General features: G+C 44.2%; 1 protein-coding gene across 4 annotated transcripts in view; it reads left to right on the forward strand.

The window, feature by feature from the left end:
- mvk (mevalonate kinase) overlaps nt 1–18,130 on the forward strand; it is a 68,218-nt gene extending 50,088 nt beyond the window's left edge. For all 4 annotated transcript variants that reach the window (XM_072479623.1, XM_072479477.1, XM_072479541.1 and 1 more), the window contains 5 exons: nt 1,664–1,709; nt 3,923–4,013; nt 11,127–11,246; nt 15,178–15,331; nt 17,556–18,130. In XM_072479623.1, coding sequence (XP_072335724.1) covers nt 1,664–1,709; nt 3,923–4,013; nt 11,127–11,246; nt 15,178–15,331; nt 17,556–17,719 — 575 coding nt within the window. In that variant the 3' untranslated portion in view covers nt 17,720–18,130. The remainder of the gene's footprint in view (nt 1–1,663; nt 1,710–3,922; nt 4,014–11,126; nt 11,247–15,177; nt 15,332–17,555) is intronic.
- The last annotated feature ends 653 nt before the right edge of the window (nt 18,131–18,783 follow it).

The raw sequence follows: 18,783 nt of genomic DNA on the forward strand, positions 1-18,783 counted from the left end.
AGCTGCAGACTGGGGTGGGTCTGATGTCCTGGCCTTGCCATGCTGATTACGCGAAGGCGGGTGCTGAAGGGGTGGAGGTCAATTTCTCTACCCAGTGCCTCAGTGTGGCGGGGGGATCTTATGGAGTTTTTATATCTCAAGAAAGTGAAGTATAGACTTGCATATTGTGCATTTCAACTAATCAATTAATGATAATCTTTATTGTCATAAGTAGGCTTACATTAACATGGCAATGAGGTTACTGTAAAAATCCCTAGTCGCCACTCTCAGGTGCCTGTTTGGGTACTATGAGGGAGAATCCAGAATGTCCAATTCACCTAACAAGTTAAGTATACCAACGGCAATTTAGCTAACAAGCACGTCTTTTGGGACTTGTGGGAGGAAACCGGAGCACCCAGAGGCAACCCACGCAAACAGGGGGAGAACGTGCAGACTCCACATAGACAGTGACCCAAGCGGGAATCGAACCTGGGACCCTGGAGCTGTGAAGCAACCGTGCTAAGCGCTGTGTTACCGAGCCACTCTACAGTGCAAGCTTGTTGTCGTAAGTTAAAGAGCACTACAGCAGTCTTTCAAGCAAGGAGTTTGGGTTTCGGTGCCGTGAATTGCGGGGTCAGAAGGGCATTGGCATCATTGGTGGCGGGTCGCCACACCAGGGGTGGGGGTATAACGTGGGGACCCTTAAAAGTGTGTCTACCTCTGTGTTGATCTCGGATTTGGACCCTGTGGAATCCCACGGTGCGCACTTTGCAAGCCATGCCACCAGGTGGCATGCTCACAGCAGCAGCTTGGATTTCTCTCTTAGAGTCATAGTCATGCAGCACAGAAAAGGTCCTGTGCTAGTGAAAAACAACAACCTGACTATTCTAATCCCCTGTCTCCGCATTTGGCCCATAGCCTTTTATGCCTTGGGATCGCAAGTGCACATCAAAATATTTCTCAAATGTTATGAAGGTCCCTGATTCCACCATCTTTTCAGGCAGCGAGTTCAAGACTCCCATCCGACCCTGGGTAAAAATGTTTTTCCTCTCATCCCCTCTAAAACCTCCTTGTATATTATACACTCGTTTATTTGCAGATATGAAGCTCGAGCCTTGCTGGCATTATCTAATGGGAGTGGACAAAGAAAGCATTTGAATGTGTGTTGACTAACCTTGTGGTCTGTTAAGAAAATAAGATAATGTGTCTGTACTCCTCTGAAACTCGACTTGGTCAAGGGGCAGGAGGAGGAGGGTGGTGCAAGAGGGTACTTTGAGCACCTGGGCAAGGCTTGTGAACTAGAACTGCAAGTGGGACATCTATGCTTCATGAATCAAGAAGATCTTCCAGTAGGGGTTGCCAGGCAATGATCAAACAAAGATATTATTTTTCTTTTGTATCCCACGATTACCAAATAATAGCCCGTCTCTATTGCCAACATGGGTGAAATTGGTAACTGAGTACAAATTGGGGATTAAATTTTGTACTTGCCTTGTCTGCATAGCTCAGCTATTGGCTGATCGATTGAGACGATCTGTGTTTTAATGAAATTCTGTTGTCAGTAGACATATTTACCCCAGAGATTTGAGAAGCTCAGAGAAGAACCCAAGATCTGTTTATTTTAATGTCAATCAAATGTTTCCAATCTTAAATGATCTTTTCTTCTTCTTTTGTTCTGCTTTAGGGGGAATGTTGAGATATCACGCAGGTAAAATTGTCCCTTTGTCCAGGTATCTATTTTCATTCATTTGACTAACTTTGGTAACGTTAGAACCACTTTCTAAAATGTGGTACAACTTTTGATAACTCTGTAGTATTCTTCATAAATTAATGATTCAGTTGTTAATGTTATTAAATTAAATATTGACGAGCAATTAAATAGTTCAATACAATGAAGGCTGTTGATTTGATAATTTATCAAATTCCAATCCCTGATAAATTTCTTTTTTAAAAATGAAGGACATTGAAACTGGAAACTTTCCCAGTTTTAGCATGAATTATTTTTGTCTAATTCTCCAAATATTTAATCTCATTTACTCCATATTCTGTTTAAAAAAAAAAAAAAAGTGTCATAGGTCATGTCCTTTTACTTTGAAAAATGCAACATTCTGATTTGTATTTTTACTAAGTTTTCATATTTAAGATCATCTCTTATGCCCCCTCCCCCACGGACTCTCTCTACACAGCATGCAGTTTTACAGCTAAGGGTGTAAGGGACATGTTCCCAAGGCCTGGTGCTTTTGAGCCAACCATGAGATCTACAATGGCAGGACCAGAATGACTATTTAAATTCCTCCTCCAAGGTTGCAGCTTTTTCCTTTGCAAAAATATACTTTATTTGTAAATCATCTGAAAGAACATCACAAACATTTCAAAGTGGCCATCAAAGTGCAATAATATTCAAGTTTCTACGCACATCATGTTGCACTCTGGGGTGTTTCGACCCAGATAAAGAAGTAGCTGTAAAGACATATTCTAAAGTCCACGACTGAATACTTGTGAAATATCATGAAAATCGATTATTGTCACAAGTAGGCTTCAATGAAGTTACTGTGAAAAGCCCCTAGTCGCCACATTCCGGCACCTGTTCGGGGAGGCTGGTTCGGGAATTGAACCGTGCTGCTGGCCTGCCTTAGTCTGCTTTAAAAGCCAGCTATTTAGCCCAGTGTGCTAAACCAGCTGTGCAGTCAATCCGAATGTAGCAAACACCTCTTTGCTGGTTGTTTGGAAATGTTTGCTGCATGCCAGGTTAACTGTACTTAACAAGTCACATTGTAAACCATCTGCTCCAGGTTACTTGTCTGTTTAAGCAAACAGCAAAGTAACCAGCCTACGCCATTTCAAACTTGGAAGCACCATTGCTTCAGCATAGATAAAGTTCCATTGGAATGCAGGAACCATATTGTAGAGGATGAGGAACAGGATGAAGGGATGCAGAATCCAAATTGAGCTTGGTCCCTGCTTTGGGCATTATTTTTAATCTTAAAGTTGAATTGAACAGTAATTTTGGTCTGCTTGTTCATCCTCCTTGACCAGTGGCTGGTCTGTTAGCATGTTCTTCTTCGAGGAAGAATGCTGGTTCATTTGGGGAAATGGACATTGTGGCATGGAGATGTTGAGATGTTTGTATTTGTTCTTGTTATTTAGTAATTGCTCCAGGAATTTAAAGAGGTAACCTGATTACTAAATGCAGACATATGCTACCACAGAAGAGTGTTTTTTGACTTTTTTGTTGAAATGGGAGAACTCCTTCATCTAGTGACAGACCCAAAATATAACAATATAATTTCAGAAAAACATTCTTCTAAATCAACAAATACAGCAAAATATAATAACTACAGAAATATTGATACAGATGATCTTTCTACATCTCCTCCTCCAGTCCTCTGGAAGATCCTTTGGGGCCCATGGCTTGGAATTCATTTTGAAAAGCAATAGCATAGAGATTGATTACTTTTAATTAGTGAACTTTTAATCCGATAGTTAAGATGGGGATTATTCTTTTTAAGAAACTGGCATAAATAGAAGGCAGGGTAGTTTTGTATTTAACCTAAAAATGTAATTTCCTGTCTTTTTATTAGAAGAAATATGGATTTAAAAACTGTGTTCTGACAATTTAAAAAGAAATATGGATTTAAAAACTGTGTCCTGACAAATTAAAACTGCATACAAATGTAAACCTGCCACGAGTTGATGTCATTGTAAGCCAAAACAAAAGTCTGCACTGTTTCTAGTATACAACAGCTCAGTAAATTTCATCTCAGAGTGGTACAGATGCAGCTTGATCTGTGTGTGCTATTGGCTTCTAAAAGGGAATGTCTCATGTTGAGCAAAGTGTTTCCTTTGTTAAGCGATGTAAAAAGGATAAAGTGAGTACAATGAGTGTAATGTATTCTAATATTTTTATTTGTTTACTAAATATTTCTTCTTCTCTTTGTTTGAGTGTCCCCACCCTCCGGATACTTCTTACTAACACAAAGGTGTCAAGAAGTACAAAAGTGTTAGTCGCAGGAGTCAAAGATAAACTTAATAAAGTGAGTTTTTTAAAAATAAAAATGATCCCTGTCAGCAGAACTGAATGGCTTGAGGAATTTCTTTACCACTTGCCTGGTATTATTATTCTGTTCCAACCTTCATTGTGTCCTTGACATTTCATCTAGATTTCTAGAGTGACAGAAATTTTGGCAGTCTCGACCCAATTCACATTGAGCATGGTGTCACCTTACAGAACTGCTGCATACTTTGGCACCAGGTAATTGGTCCCCCTTAGACAAGTCACAAAATGGCAGATGTAGGAAGTAGAAACATGTCAAGAGTGCAGTGAAGGACGTTCGTGAAGTTGAGGCTGAAGCATGTTCTTGGTACAGAATAACGGAAACTTTACCCTGTGCGATAGAAGGGAGGCGGTGGCGTAGTAATATTGTCACTGGACGGGTAATCCAGGGACCCGTCATAACACTCTGGGGACCCAGGTTTGAATCCCACCATGGCAGATGGCAAAATTCAATAATCATCTGACATTAAAAGTCTTGAGGATGATCAGGAAACCATTGTCAATGGTCATAAAAACCCATCTGGTTCGCTAATCTCCTTTTTAGGGAAGGAATTCCGTCATCCTTACCTGGTCTGGTCTACACGTGACTCCAGACACACAGCAATGTGGCTGACTTTTAAATGCAAGCCTAGCAAGCTGCTCAATTCTGGGGCAATTAGGGATGGGCAACAAATGCCCACACCCTGTAATTTTTTAAAAAACTGATCTGGAATGCTTGACCCAAGTGCTTAGAATGGAATATGTTCTATTCTTTAGTGCTATGTAGAAAGATAAGCCAGGCATACCTATGAATAAGGAACCAACATGTTAAGCACCAAAAATAGCTGACTACACACGCAGCTAAGTAGATAAGAGCTCTGCTCGATCCCTACCACGTCCAGTCAAGAATGGGGATAGGCAATCCAGAAACTAACAGGAGGTAGAGGCATAATGAACATCCTCATCCTCAACTATGACCGAGACCAACCAGCGATTGCAGGGAACAAGGCTAAAGTGCTGACCAGCCTCTTCACTACCCTGGCCATTATTGAATCCTGCACAATCGACACCCTGAAAGGCACCATTGCCCAGAAAGGTAACTGGATTAACTGTTGGTTTCTGTTGGGTACAAACATTGAGGAGTGTAGAACAAAAGTAGGTTAATGAAGTAAGAACATAGAACATTACAGTGCAGTACAGGCCCTTCGGCCCTCGATGTTGCGCCGACCTGTGAAACCACTCTAAAGCCCATATACACTATTCCCTTATCGTCCATATATCTACCCAATGACCATTTGAATGCCCTTAGTGTTGGCGAGTCCACTACTGTTGCAGGCAGGGCATTCCACACCCTTACTACTCTGAGTAAAGAACCTACCTCTGACGTCTGTCTTATATCTATCTCCCCTCAATTTAAAGCTATGTCCCCTCGTGCTAGACATCACTATCCGAGGAAAAAGGCTCTCGCTGTCCACCCTATCCAATCCTCTGATCATCTTGTATGCCTCAATTAAGTCACCTCTTAACCTTCTTCTCTCTAACGAAAACAGTCTCAAGTCCCTCAGCCTTTCCTCATAAGATCTTCCCTCCATACCAGGCAACATTCTGGTAAATCTTGTCTGCACCCTTTCCAATGCTTCCACATCCTTCCTATAGTACGGCGACCAGAATTGCACGCAATACTCCAAATGCGGCCGCACCAGAGTTTTGTACAGCTGCAACATGACCTCATGACTCCGAAACTCAATCCCTCTACCAATAAAAGCTAACACACCGTACGCCTTCTTAACAACCCTCTCAACCTGGGTGGCAACTTTCAGGGATCTATGTACATGGACACCGAGATCTCTCTGCTCATCCACACTGCCAAGAATCTTACCATTAGCCCAGTACTTTGTCGTCTTGTTATTCCTTCCAAAATGAATCACCTCACACTTTTCTGTATTAAACTCCATTTGCCACCTCTCAGCCCAGCGCTGCAGCTTATCTATGTCCCTCTGTAACTTGTAACATCCTTTCGCACTGTCCACAACCCCACCGACTTTAGTGTCATCTACAAATTTACTCACCCATCCTTCTACGCCCTCCTCTGGGTCATTTATAAAAATGACAAACAGCAGTGGCCCCAAAACAGATCCTTGTGGTACACCACTAGTAATTGGACTCCAGTCTGAACATTTCCCATCAACCACCATCCTTTGTCTTCTTCCAGCTAGCCAATTTCTGATCCAAACTGCTAAATCACCCTGAATCCCATGCCTCCGTATTTTCTGCAGTAGCCTGCCGTGGGGAACCTTATCAAACGCTTTACTGAAATCCATATACACCACATCAACTGCTTTACCCTCATCCACCTGTTTGGTCACCTTCTCAAAGAACTCAATAAGGTTTGTGAGGCACGACCTACCCTTCACAAAACCGTGTTGACTATCTCTAATCAAATTATTCCTTTCCAGATGATTATACATCCTATTTCTTATAAACCTTTCCAAGATTTTGCCCACAACAGAAGTAAGGCTCACTGGTCTATAGTTACCGGGGTTGTCTCTACTCCCCTTCTTGAACAAGGGGACAACATTTGCTATCCTCCAGTCTTCTGGCACTATTCCTGTAGACAAAGATGACTTAAAGATCAAAGCCAAAGGCTCAGCAATCTCCTCCCTAGCTTCCCACAGAATCCTAGGATAAATTCCATCCGGCCCAGGGGACTTATCTATTTTCACACTTTCTAGAATTGCTAACACCTCCTCCTTATGAACCTCAAGCCCTTCTAGTCTAGTAGCCTGAATCTCAGTATTCTCCTCGACAACATTGTCTTTTTCCTGTGTGAATGCTGACGAAAAATATTCATTTAGCACCTCTCCTATCTCCTTTGACTCCAAGCACAACTTCCCACTACTGTCCTTGACTGGCCCTACTCTTACCCTAGTCAATCGTTTATTCCTGACATATCTATAGAAAGCTTTAGGGTTATCCTTGATCCTACCTGCCAAAGACTTCTCATGTCCCCTCCTGGCTCTTCTTAGCTCTCTCTTTAGGTCATTCCTAGCTAACTTGTAACTCTCGAGCGCCCTAACTGAACCTTCATGTCTCATCTTTACATAAGCCTCCTTCTTCCTCTTGACAAGTGTTTCGACTGCTTTAGTAAACCACGGTTCCCTTGCTCGACCACTTCCTCCCTGCCTGATAGGTATATACTTATCAAGGACACGCAGTAGCTGTTCCTTGAACAAGCTCCACATTTCCATTGTGCCCATCCCTGCAGTTTTCCTCTCCATCCGATGCATCCTAAGTCTTGCCTCATCACATCATAATTGCCTTTCCCCCAGATATAACTCTTGCCCTGTGGTATATACCTATCCCTTTCCATCACTAAAGTAAACTTAATCGAATTGTGGTCACTATCACCAAAGTGCTCACCGACCTCCAAATCTAACACCTGTCCTGGTTCATTACCCAGTACCAAATCCAATATGGCCTCGCCTCTCGTTGGCCTATCTACATACTGTGTCAGGAAACCCTCCTGCACACATTGGACAAAAACAGACCCATCTAAAGTACTCGAACTATAGCGTTTCCAGTCAATATTTGGAAAGTTAAAGTCCCCCATAACAACTACCCTGTTGCTTTCGCTCCTATCCAGAATCATCTTTGCAATCCTTTCCTCTACATCTCTGGAACTTTTCGGAGGCCTATCGAAAAACCCTAACAGGGTGACCTCTCCTTTCCTGTTTCTAACCTCAGCCCATACTACCTCAGTAGACAAGTCCTCATCAAACGTCCTTTCTGCCACCGTAATACTGTCCTTGACTAATAATGCCACCTCTCCCCCTCTTTTACCACCTTCCCTGAGCTTACTGAAATATCTAAACCCCGGCACCTGCAACAACCATTCCTGTCCCTGCTCTATCCATGTCTCCGAAATGGCCACAACATCGAAGTCCCAGGTACCAACCCATGCCGCAAGTTCACCCACCTTATTCCGGATGCTCCTGGCATTGAAGAAGACACACTTTAAACCACCACCCTGCCTGCCGGAACACTCCTGCAACTTTGAAACCTTACTCATGACCTCACTACTCTCAACCTCCAGTATACTGGAGCTACAATTCAGGTTCCCAAGCCCCTGCTGAACTAGTTTAAACCCTCCCGAAGAGCATTTGCAAATTTCCCCCCCAGGATATTGGTACCCCTCTGGTCCAGGTGTCGACCATCCCGTTTGTAGAGGTCCCACCGACCCCAGAATGAGCCCCAATTATCCAGAAATCTGAAACCCTCCCTCCTCCACCATCCCTGTAGCCACGTGTTCAACTCTCTCTCCCTATTCCTCGTCTCGCTATCACGTGGCACGGGTAACAACCCAGAGATAATAACTCTGTTTGTCCTAGATCTAAGTTTCCACCCTAGCTCCCTGAATTCCTGCCTTACATCCCTATCCCTTTTCCTACCTATGTCGTTGGTACCTATGTGGCCCATGACTTGGGGCTGCTCCCCCTCCCCCTTAAGGATCCCGAAAACACGATCGGAGACATCACGCACCCTGGCACCTGGGAGGCAACACACCAACTGCGAGTCTCTCTCGTTCCCACAGAATCTCCTATCTATCCCCCTAACTATGGAGACTCCAATGACTAATGCTCTACTCCTCTCCCCCCTTCCCTTCTGAGCAACAGGGACATACTCTGTGCCAGAGACTTGTACCCCATGGCTTACCCCTGGTAAGTCCCCCCCCACCTGCCCCCCCCCCCCCCCCCAAACAGTATCCAAAGCTGTATACTTGTTACTAAGGGGAACAATCACAGGGGATCCCTGTACTGACTGCTTCCTCCCAGCCCCTCTCACCGTCACCCATCTGTCTTTATTCTTCGGAGTAACTACATCCCTGAAGCTTCTATCTATGACCACCTCTGCCTCCCGAATGATTTGAAATTCATCTAGCTCCAGTTCCCTAACGCTGTTTCTGAGGAGCTGGAGATGGTGCACTTCCCACAGATGAAATCAGGGACACTGACGGCGTCCCTCACCTCAAACATTCTGCAGGAGGAACATTGCACTACCTTCCCTGCCATCCCGACTAGATAAAGAAAGAAAGAGCTTACCTGCTATTCACTCCCCTTCTCAGCAAGCACTCACTCAGCAACCTCTGCGCCCCGCACGATAACACCCGAGGGAAAATAAAAGAAAAACTATTTACCAGTCACCAGCCAGTCCCAAACCTGCAGGCTGTGACGTCACGGTTCAACTTCTTTCGACTTCTGCCTGCCCTCGAGCCTTCCTCTTGATCTTTACAGCGGTTGTTTTTTTTTTTGGTTAGAGGAGGGGGTAGGGAGGGAAACACTGAAGAAGTGTTTCGGGTTTAAGTGTCACTTGACGACAACTCCTCCACAAACCACCTTCAACTTGGGGTGAGCACATGGACGTATGCAAATTTCCCCCGCAACAGCCAATCAGCAGCTCCGCTCTACTGCCCTCTACTGGATGCTTGTCTTCACTTGAACAGCTAGGGTCTCTTGCTGAGGTACACCTTCAAGTTAGGGTGAGCACACGATTGATGCAAATTTCCCCCGCAACAGCCAATCAGCAGCTCTGCTTTACTGCCCTCTGCTGGATGAGGTACAAATGTTGCAGGATATACTTGAATGGTGGATCAGGCTTGAGATGAATGACTTATCCCTGTTTCTATATGAACAATATAGCAACAACAGCACAGTCTGGGCATTCTGGTGGGTTGCTCACCACCCCTAAGAGCATCTCCACCATTAACAACGGTTAACTCAGCGTGCAGCTTCAATGTCATTGGAAACCTGACACCATCCAAGACGAAGCAGTCCACTTGTGCATGCAGCTACTATTGTCCAGCCTGTCTTTCATCAGAGCGCTGTGTCGGCAATATAACTTCTAGCATCTGCAGGATGCACTTCAGAAAATTACCAAGCTTAATTTAATAGTAACTCCCTGCCCCGTGATCTCTGTCAGTGAAAAGGACAAAAGCAACAAGATTCTGGGAGTGCTCTCGTCTCCAAATTCCCCTCCCGAATTTGGACGTGTCACTTCTCTTTCAGGGTGGCTGGGTTAAAATCCTGGAATTGTGGAAGCACCATGAATACAAACGCTTCATACGGTCACGGTGAAGAGCTACCATCTTGTCAAAGCAGCAGGAATGGACTGTCATTGGGGGTAAACAAACCGGAGCACATAGGATTGGGGGGGGTAATATACCGGCATGAATTGGGATTTGGTTACTGGACAGAAAACAAAGAGCACGACTAAATGGGTCAATCTCAGGTTGCCGGACTCTGACCAGTGGGATACTGGAAGGATCAGTGCTTGGACCCCAGCTATTCATAATTTATATCAATAATTTGGATGCGGGACCAAATGTAATATTTCCAAGTTTACAGATGACACAAAACTAGGTGGGAATGTGAGTTATGTGGAAGATGCAAATAAACTTCATGGGGGTTTAGACAAGCTGAGTGAGTGGGCAAGAATACAGGAGATAGAATATAATGTGGAAAAATGTGAAGTTATCCACTTTGGAAAATGGTGAGAATCGAAGTGTTGATGACTTGGGTGTTCTTGTTAGTGAGTCACTGAAAGCTGGCATGTAGGTGCAGCAAGCAGTTAGGAATGCAAATGGTATGTTGGCCTTTTATCGCAAGAGGATTTGAGTATGGGAGTAAACTGCAGTAAATAGCTGCAGTTGTACAGAGCCTGGGTACATGGAGTATTGTGTATAGGTTTGGTTACTTTCCCTCGGAGGATATACTGGCCATTGGGTATGCCACAAAGGTTCACGGTGGGGGGGGGGGGGGGGGGTGCTGCTGCTGCTCCTGCTCCTACTCCTATTTCCTATATAACTTGCTTCTCCAGGCACAACATTTCAAGAGATTTATTTTTATAAACAATAATGTGCCTCGCCTTGATGAGCACAAAACACATTTTTGAAGTAGGGGAAAAAAACTTTGGTGACGGCCCTGAAGAAAATGTATCCTGTGTATTAAAAATTTATGGGTCATCTGTGGTGTGCTTGCCTATTCTTCCAGTCAGTTGTCATGTTTGAATAAAAAGAGAGTTGTGAATAAAATTAATTAATTTTCTTTTCCTCCTCTAGCTGCCAAGCATAATAAAACCTGTCTTGGATTCAATAGATGCTATTTCATGTGAATGTGAGCGTGTTCTGGCTGCAATAGCATCTGGCATTGCTGTAGACGAACACTACAGAATCCTGGAGGTAACATTTGCACACCGTTCCGTTACACTTTACTGCATTTGTGCAGAGCCTGGTCAAAGTATAATTTGAACATTGCAGCTGATGACTCTTCTGTTGTACTGGTAGAAATACCATATGTTGTATGTTTGATCGTTTTGAATCTGCTGGAGTCAAAAAGATCGGCAAATCATGTTGGGTGTGGCTTTGAGTTTTGATACCAGATATTCTGGCAGACCCTGTGCTGAGAATGATCATCTCAAAAGCATACACTAGCGTGGGAACTGATAGGGGCTGGTTTAGCACACTGGGCTAAATCGCTGGTTTTTAAAGCAGACCAAGGCAGGCCAGCAGCACGGTTCAATTCCCGTGCCAGCCTCCCCGAACAGGCACCGGAATGTGGCGACTAGGGGCTTTTCACAGTAACTTCATTTGAAGCCTACTTGTGACAATAAGCGATTTTCATTTCAAAACCACTTTGCTGAAAAAAGTCAATTTGTGTAACGATTTATTGGATAAAGTCCTGCCATTGGCTCAGAGCTCCTGGTCATAATGTTTTTGGAAAGGGACAAAACTGGTCCGTTTGTAAGTTCTAAATTGGGGCAAGGTGAATTTTGATGGAATTAGATAAGAGTTTGCAAGGGTTGATTGGAGTAGCTTGTTTGATGGCAAAGGGGCTTCCGGCCTTTAAAAGTGCAATAGCTAGAGTTCAGGGTCTATATGTTCCTGTTCGGGTGAAGGGCAAGGCTGGCAGGAGCAGGGAACCCTGGGTGACAAAACATATTGAGGTTATGGCCAGGAAGAAGGAGGAGGCATGGCTCAGGTACAAGCAGCTGGAATCAAGAGATTCCCTGGAGGTGTACAGGGGATACAGGAGAAAATTCACGAAGGAAATTAGGAGGGCTAAAAGGGGGCATGAGGTAGTTTCCAACGAGAGGATTAAGGTGAATCCAAAGGAATTCTTCAAGTAAATTAAAGGAAAAAGAATAACTAGAGAGAGAATAGGATCCCCAAAGGTCCAAAGTGGACACAAGCGTGGAACCACAGGAGATGGGCGAGGTTCTCAATGAATATTTCTCCTGTGTTTACCATGGAGAAAGACGTGAAGACTTGGGAACCTGGGAAGGTTAGTGGCGATATATTTGGGACAGTTCCCATTACAGTGAGGAGGTGATGGACGTATTAAAATGAATGGAGGTGGATAAATCTCGGCCCTGACCAGGTATAACCAAGAACACTGTGAGGCCAGAGAAGAAATTGCGTGAGCCCTGGCTAAGATATTTGCCTAAAATATCATCATTAGCCACGGGTGAGGTACCAGAAGACTGGAGGGTAGCAATGTGTCCTTATTTGATTAGGGCTGCAAAGAAAAACCTGGGAATTATAGACCGGTAAGCCTAATATCTGTGGTGGGTAAGTTACTGGAGAGGATTCTGAGGGATAAGGTATACAGGCGTTTGGAAAGACCGGGTTTGATTAGGAATAGTCAGCACGGCTTTGTGCATTGGTGATCATGCCTCAGAAATTTGTTAGAGTTCTTTGATGAAGTGACCAGGAAGGTTGATTAGGGCAGGGCGGTGGACGTAGCCTATATGGACTTCAGTAAGACCTTTGATAAAGTTCCACATGGTAGGCTGCTCTGGAAGGTTTATTACTTGGAATCCAGGGAGAGCTAGCAAATTGGATACACAATTGGCTTGATGGTCGGAGCAGAGGGTAATGGTGGAAGGATGCTTGTCAGACTGGAGGCTTGTGACCAGTGGTGTGCCTCAGGGACTGGGCCCATTGCTGTATCTATATCAACGATTTGGATGAGAAAGTACAAGGCATGAACAGTAAGTTTGCAGATGATACTAAAATAGGTGGTACTGTAGACAGTGAGGAAAATTATCAAAAATTGCAGCAGGATCTTTGATCAGCTGGGGAAGTGGGCCGAGATGGCAAATGGAGTTCAAAACAGATCTTGGAGTTCAGGTGCACGGTTCTCTAAAGTTGAACTCACCGGTAGATAGGGCAGGGAAGAAGGCTTTTGGCATGTTGGCCTTCATCAGTCATAGAAGTTGGCAAGTTATGTTGCAGTTGTACAGGATGTTGGTGAGGCCGCACCTGGAGTATTGTGTTCAGTTTTGATCGCCTTGCTAAGGAAATATGTTACTAAACTGGAGAGAGTGCAGAAGAGATTTACAAGGATGTTGCCGGGACTCAAGGGACTGAGTTATAGGGAGAGATTGGATTATAGGGAGAGATTGGACAGGCTAGGACTTTTTTCTTTGGAGCGTAGAGACTGAGGGGTGATTTTATAGAGGTGTTAAGATCATGAGATCATAAGATCCTTCACCTGAGGAAGGAGCAGCGCTCCGAAAGCTAGTGATTCGAAACAAACTGGTTGGACTTTAACCTGGTATTGTAAGACTTCTTACTAAGATCATGAGAGGCATGGATAGGGTGAATGCACTCTGTCTTTTCCCCAGTGTTGGGGAATCAATAACTAGAGGCGAAAGGGGAAAGAATTAATGGGAACCTGAGGAGCAACTTATTTTTACACAGAGGGTGGTATGTATGTGGAATGAGCCGCCGGAGGAAGTGGTTGAGGCAGGGACATTAACAACATTTAAAAAGCATTTGGACAGATACATGCATTGGAAAGGTTTCGAGGGATATGGGTCAAATGCAGGCAAATAGGGTTAGCTTAGATGGGCTTTTTGGCTGGCATGATTCAGTTTGGGCCGAAGGACCTGTCTCCATGCCGTAGATTCTATGAGTGAATTATATGAAGGGTATTAAAAAAGATGGTGAATATTTTTTCATTTATAATAAAGGGTTTATATCTTTCCAGTTTGCAGCTATTGACAAAGTTAGAGTCATAGATGTTTACAGCATGGAAACAGGCCCTTCGGCCCAGCTTGTCCATGCCGCCCAGTTTCTGTCACCTAGCTAGTCGCCCTTGCCTGCATTTTCCCCATATCCCTCTATACCCACCCTGCCCATGTAACTGTCTAACTGCTTTTTAAAGGATAAAATTGTACCCACCTCTATCACTGCCTCTGGCAGCCCATTCCAGATTCTCACCACCCTCTGTGCGAAGAAATTTCCCCTCTGGTCTCTTTTGTATCTCTCCTCTCACCTTAAACCTAAGCCCTCTAGTTCTAGACTCCTCTGCCTTTGGGAAAAGAGACTATCTACCTTATCGATGCTCCTCGTTATTTTATAGACCTCTATAAGATCACCCCTTGGCCTCCTACGCTCCAGGGAAAAAAAGTCCCAGCCTCTCCTTATAACTCAGACCACCAAGTCCTGGTAGCATCCAAGTTAGGAATATAAAGAAGCCAAAACTGTTTTATACAATAAGGGTTGTGGCATAGGGTACACAGAATTTGCTTTAAGAAACTATTGGATGCATATCTGCAAGGGGAATGAAGTGCAAAGCTAAAAGGAGGTGAAATTGAGAACTGAAGGGGACATGTTTGGTAGGACCAGATACCTCTCCCTAATGATTTTTTAAAACTTGCTCTGTCTCTTCTGAAGGCATTGCCTCCTCCTGACGTGCAAGTCCAAAGGATCCAAAGTTTTCAGTTACCTGATCAAGTCAGCATGTTTCTCGTGAACCTTGACTGTCACTGGGCTGGGTCACCCAGGTTGCATCCGATCTTGTCCTCACTCAACTTTACTGTACAGCAATAGGAGCGAGCATGCTGGATGGCTTCAATCACTTCCCAGAGCAAGGAGTACTGAAGTTGTTTGTTACTACCGACAACTGAGACCAGCAAATTCAGCACCGGGCTGGAAGTGAACTTGCAGTTGCGTAATCCGTGTGGCTGAGTAGAATGTTGCCTTTTCCACCCGAGCCATTAGCAGAGTTCATTGTTGTGCAATTTAGGATTTGGACAAACATCATCCCACCCATGCAGTGGTGATTTTCCCGTCTTACCAACCTTATTTTCCGTGCTGTTTTCAGGAACTTATTGACATCAACCAGCATCACCTGAATGTCATTGGAGTGGGGCATCCGTCACTGGACAGGTTGTGTCAGCTAACCGCAACATATGGTCTGCATAGCAAGCTGACTGGAGCCGGAGGTGGCGGCTGTGGCTTAACACTGCTTCGGCCAGGTATAATAAGTCCTCGTTTTGTTGAGTAATCTTTAATGATTTAAATGTTTTCAATTCCAGCAGACTGAAGCAATTGTTTGAACAGGTAAATTAATTGCAGGTTCTAAGTCTTGTAACAAAGTAAGTGAAAGTGTTTCATCTTAAGCCTGCTAAAGGGGCAAAAAATACACAGGCTACGTGCGAATGGGAAGGTTTCTATTCCCCTTCTGGATCTTCTTGATCTCTTTCGGACCCGAGTGATTGAACTGTAGTTTCTTGATAATTAAGGTTAGATTCTGGTGTGTTTACGTGCCCTGTTAGAGTCGGTATCTAAATAAAATGTAGAAATTATAGTTTTAAAAAGTACATGTGTATATAGTGCCCCATAGCAATTTATAGCCAAGGTGACTGGAAGGGAAGAACGTTACCACTCAGCCATGGCGAACACTAGACAGCGAGGATGTCCTCCAGAAATAGCCTTGGTATTTACATTAGACACTTGACATTTCACAGAATAATTCAGTAATTAATGCTTCAGTAGGTGGTCCCAATCACTGGGAGTTTGTTCCCAACTACAAATATTTACATGCTTCGGGTACGGATTGCCTAATTATTATAGATTGACGTCTCTAATGATTTTGAAATTGCAGAGTATAGTCCATTCAGCAATAATGAATTTATACAGCTCATGGGCTGTCCCCATGTGCTTTCTGCAGTAAATTATGTTTGGAGTTATATAGCTGGCCAAGAGATAACTTCTCAAATTCCCAGTCGTCATCGTATTGGGGGCGAAGCACCTCAAGTTTTTATGTGTGTGTTCAAAATGGATTGCCTGGAAACCTGTTTGGACCTAGCAGGATATGTGTGCAGTGCAGTATCAGAATCTGGCCACCAGATGTCAGTGTAATGCATTTAATTGCAAGACCGGCCTGACTATTGACCATTCGGTCAACTTGGCATCAGTGAGTCTGCTGCTGGGTAAACTGGCTTAGTTTGTTTTGTTATGGAGAGGGCTGCAGCGGTCCCACTGGTGTTAGCTCTTCACTATTTTATTTTTAAATAAGTGAAAGACCGGTAAAAAATGGAGCACTTTCCACAGGGAAGAGAAAAGTTTAATTGCCATCAATTGAAATAATCATACACCCAAAAGCTTCAACTCCTCATGTAGTTCTCGAGCTTTTGTTCTCGCCAAATATATCATCCTGACCTTACATCAGCGTCTAATATGCTCTCAATAACTCATAACCGTGAGTATCTGAGAAACCTCCACAATCCGTTGACTGAACTTTGAAATCGCAAAGAAAATGCAACAAAATTTCTCCGGATATTTGTTTTATTTAGTGAGGGTGATAATTCTTTTGGGTCAGTTGGTCAATATTGCTATGATTACATTTATACCTGCCTCATTCACTCTTAGAGAGAATGTCGATTACTATTCTTGTCACAATTTCTTGCTTCATGTGTAACCACTTGCTGTACTTTTACCCGTTTGAGTAATCGCTGCAACAACAGCAGCAGCTAATCGCTGTAGGCAAGAATTCTCCATTGCTGCTAAGGCAGGGAGGCTGATTAATTGCACCCTCTTGACAAGTGCATGAGTGCATCTCGTTTAGCCTCGATCATGTTTGGATCTACAGTGTTCTGTCACACACAACTCTGTAGTTTCCCAGTCTGCAGTTTGTCATTTCCATTCTGGCTACCCTACAACAGCAACCCAAGCCCAAATCCAGCTCCTTTCGCCGAAGTTAGTGTTTTGTTTTAAAGACGCTTCGACTCCATCTCCTTTGCATATCGCCCAACGCTAACCTTTCCTTGAACCAGCACAATCGGGCAGCTCTTCTCAAAGTATTATTTTCTTAGCTTTTTAAAACTAAAACTTTTTGATATATTTGAAGAATGGTAACTTATGGGTATTTTTGTTTTACAATAAATGTGAAAGATCAGATTTCCTAGAACTGAGAATTACTTTGAAACTAGTAAATTCTCCTGAACAGCTTTTACTGATGTGCAGTGGTCGATTTTAATTAGTGGAGACTCCAGAGCGATTGACCATCTGCACCTCAGTGTATTTAAGTCCACACAAATACTTGCACCTTTTTCTTTACCCCCCCCCCCATACTGTTACATGGCATGATTATTGGTAATGCAGCCGAAAGCTTCTTTCATGAATCACATACGATGTAGGTACATTGTTCTATTGTGGTACCCTTTCAGTTTGGTCTGTCCTGTTAATTTTGCATTCCAGATACCAGTCCTTCCATGGTGGAAGCGTCTAAACGAACTTTAAAAGACCTTGGGTACGATTGCTGGGAAACAGTAATCGGTGGATCGGGGGTGTCCCTGCATTCACCGTCCTCTTTACACAAAGACATCTTTCAGCTGTTGTGTGATGTGAAGAATTGCCAGTGAAGTGTTTGGGGGAAGGTGAGGCTGCGATGCTAATCACTTGTTCACATGCTGGTGTCAGTCAGTGTGCCTGGGATTCCATCACTTATTCTTCTCCTCCTCACCCCCTGTGTGCCCAAGTGTACTTGAGGAGAGTTCAGCCCAATCGAAACTTTCGCCGTTTACCTCTGTGTACATGTAATATTGTAGAATGGTACGGACTGCTTATTTCCAACTTTCCCCATTGAAGTGTGGTGCTGATTTAATAAATTCGTCAAAGAGCAAGCATTCATCAATCCAGATGGGGGAAGACTTTCCAACGTGCTGTTCTTGGCTGGAGAAAGCTGCAGTGGACGGGGTTGCACACCGGATGGATAGATGCACTCTGTTATGGCTGCTTTTTTGACTTAACAATAAACTGGTTATTGAAGTGTTTGTGTGACCCCTCTTGGAAACAATGCATCCTGTATTAAAGATGAGAGTGCTGTAGGGAGAGTTTACTGGAAAGCGGTGACTAAATGTGTGTGGGTCAGATGTGATCCTTTTTTTGTTTGAAACGTTGCTTATTCCCTGTATTGATCACTTTTTCCTGTTACAAAGAGGAGGGTGTAACTGGTTTATTGTAACCTCCTCCCCACCAGACCTCGCACAGCACCGGCTCCAAGGGTAACTTTCACACCTTTTCAGTGGGGTTGGGGAAGAGTATTGATGAGACGACATTCTGAAAGGTGCAGAAAGACCTTCCTGTTGATCTTGCAATCCACTTGGCTCTGTCAAGGATCTTGGTGGTTTAAATTTGGGGGGGGGGGGTGGAATCTGATGCATTACCAAACACCTCTCCCTCTTTCATCCTGACCCTACTCCTCTCTTTCTCCCCCTCCCCCCCTCTGTCTCCCTCCCCCCTCTGTCTCCCTCCCCCCCTCTGTCTCCCTCCCCCCCTCTGTCTCCCTCCCCCCCTCTGTCTCCCTCCCCCCCTCTGTCTCCCTCCCCCCCTCTGTCTCCCTCCCCCCCTCTGTCTCCCTCCCCCCCTCTGTCTCCCTCCCCCCCTCTGTCTCCCTCCCCCCCTCTGTCTCCCTCCCCCCCTCTGT

The sequence above is a fragment of the Scyliorhinus torazame genome, chromosome 1 (genome assembly GCF_047496885.1).
Source record: "Scyliorhinus torazame isolate Kashiwa2021f chromosome 1, sScyTor2.1, whole genome shotgun sequence".
Taxonomy (NCBI): Eukaryota; Metazoa; Chordata; class Chondrichthyes; order Carcharhiniformes; family Scyliorhinidae; genus Scyliorhinus; species Scyliorhinus torazame.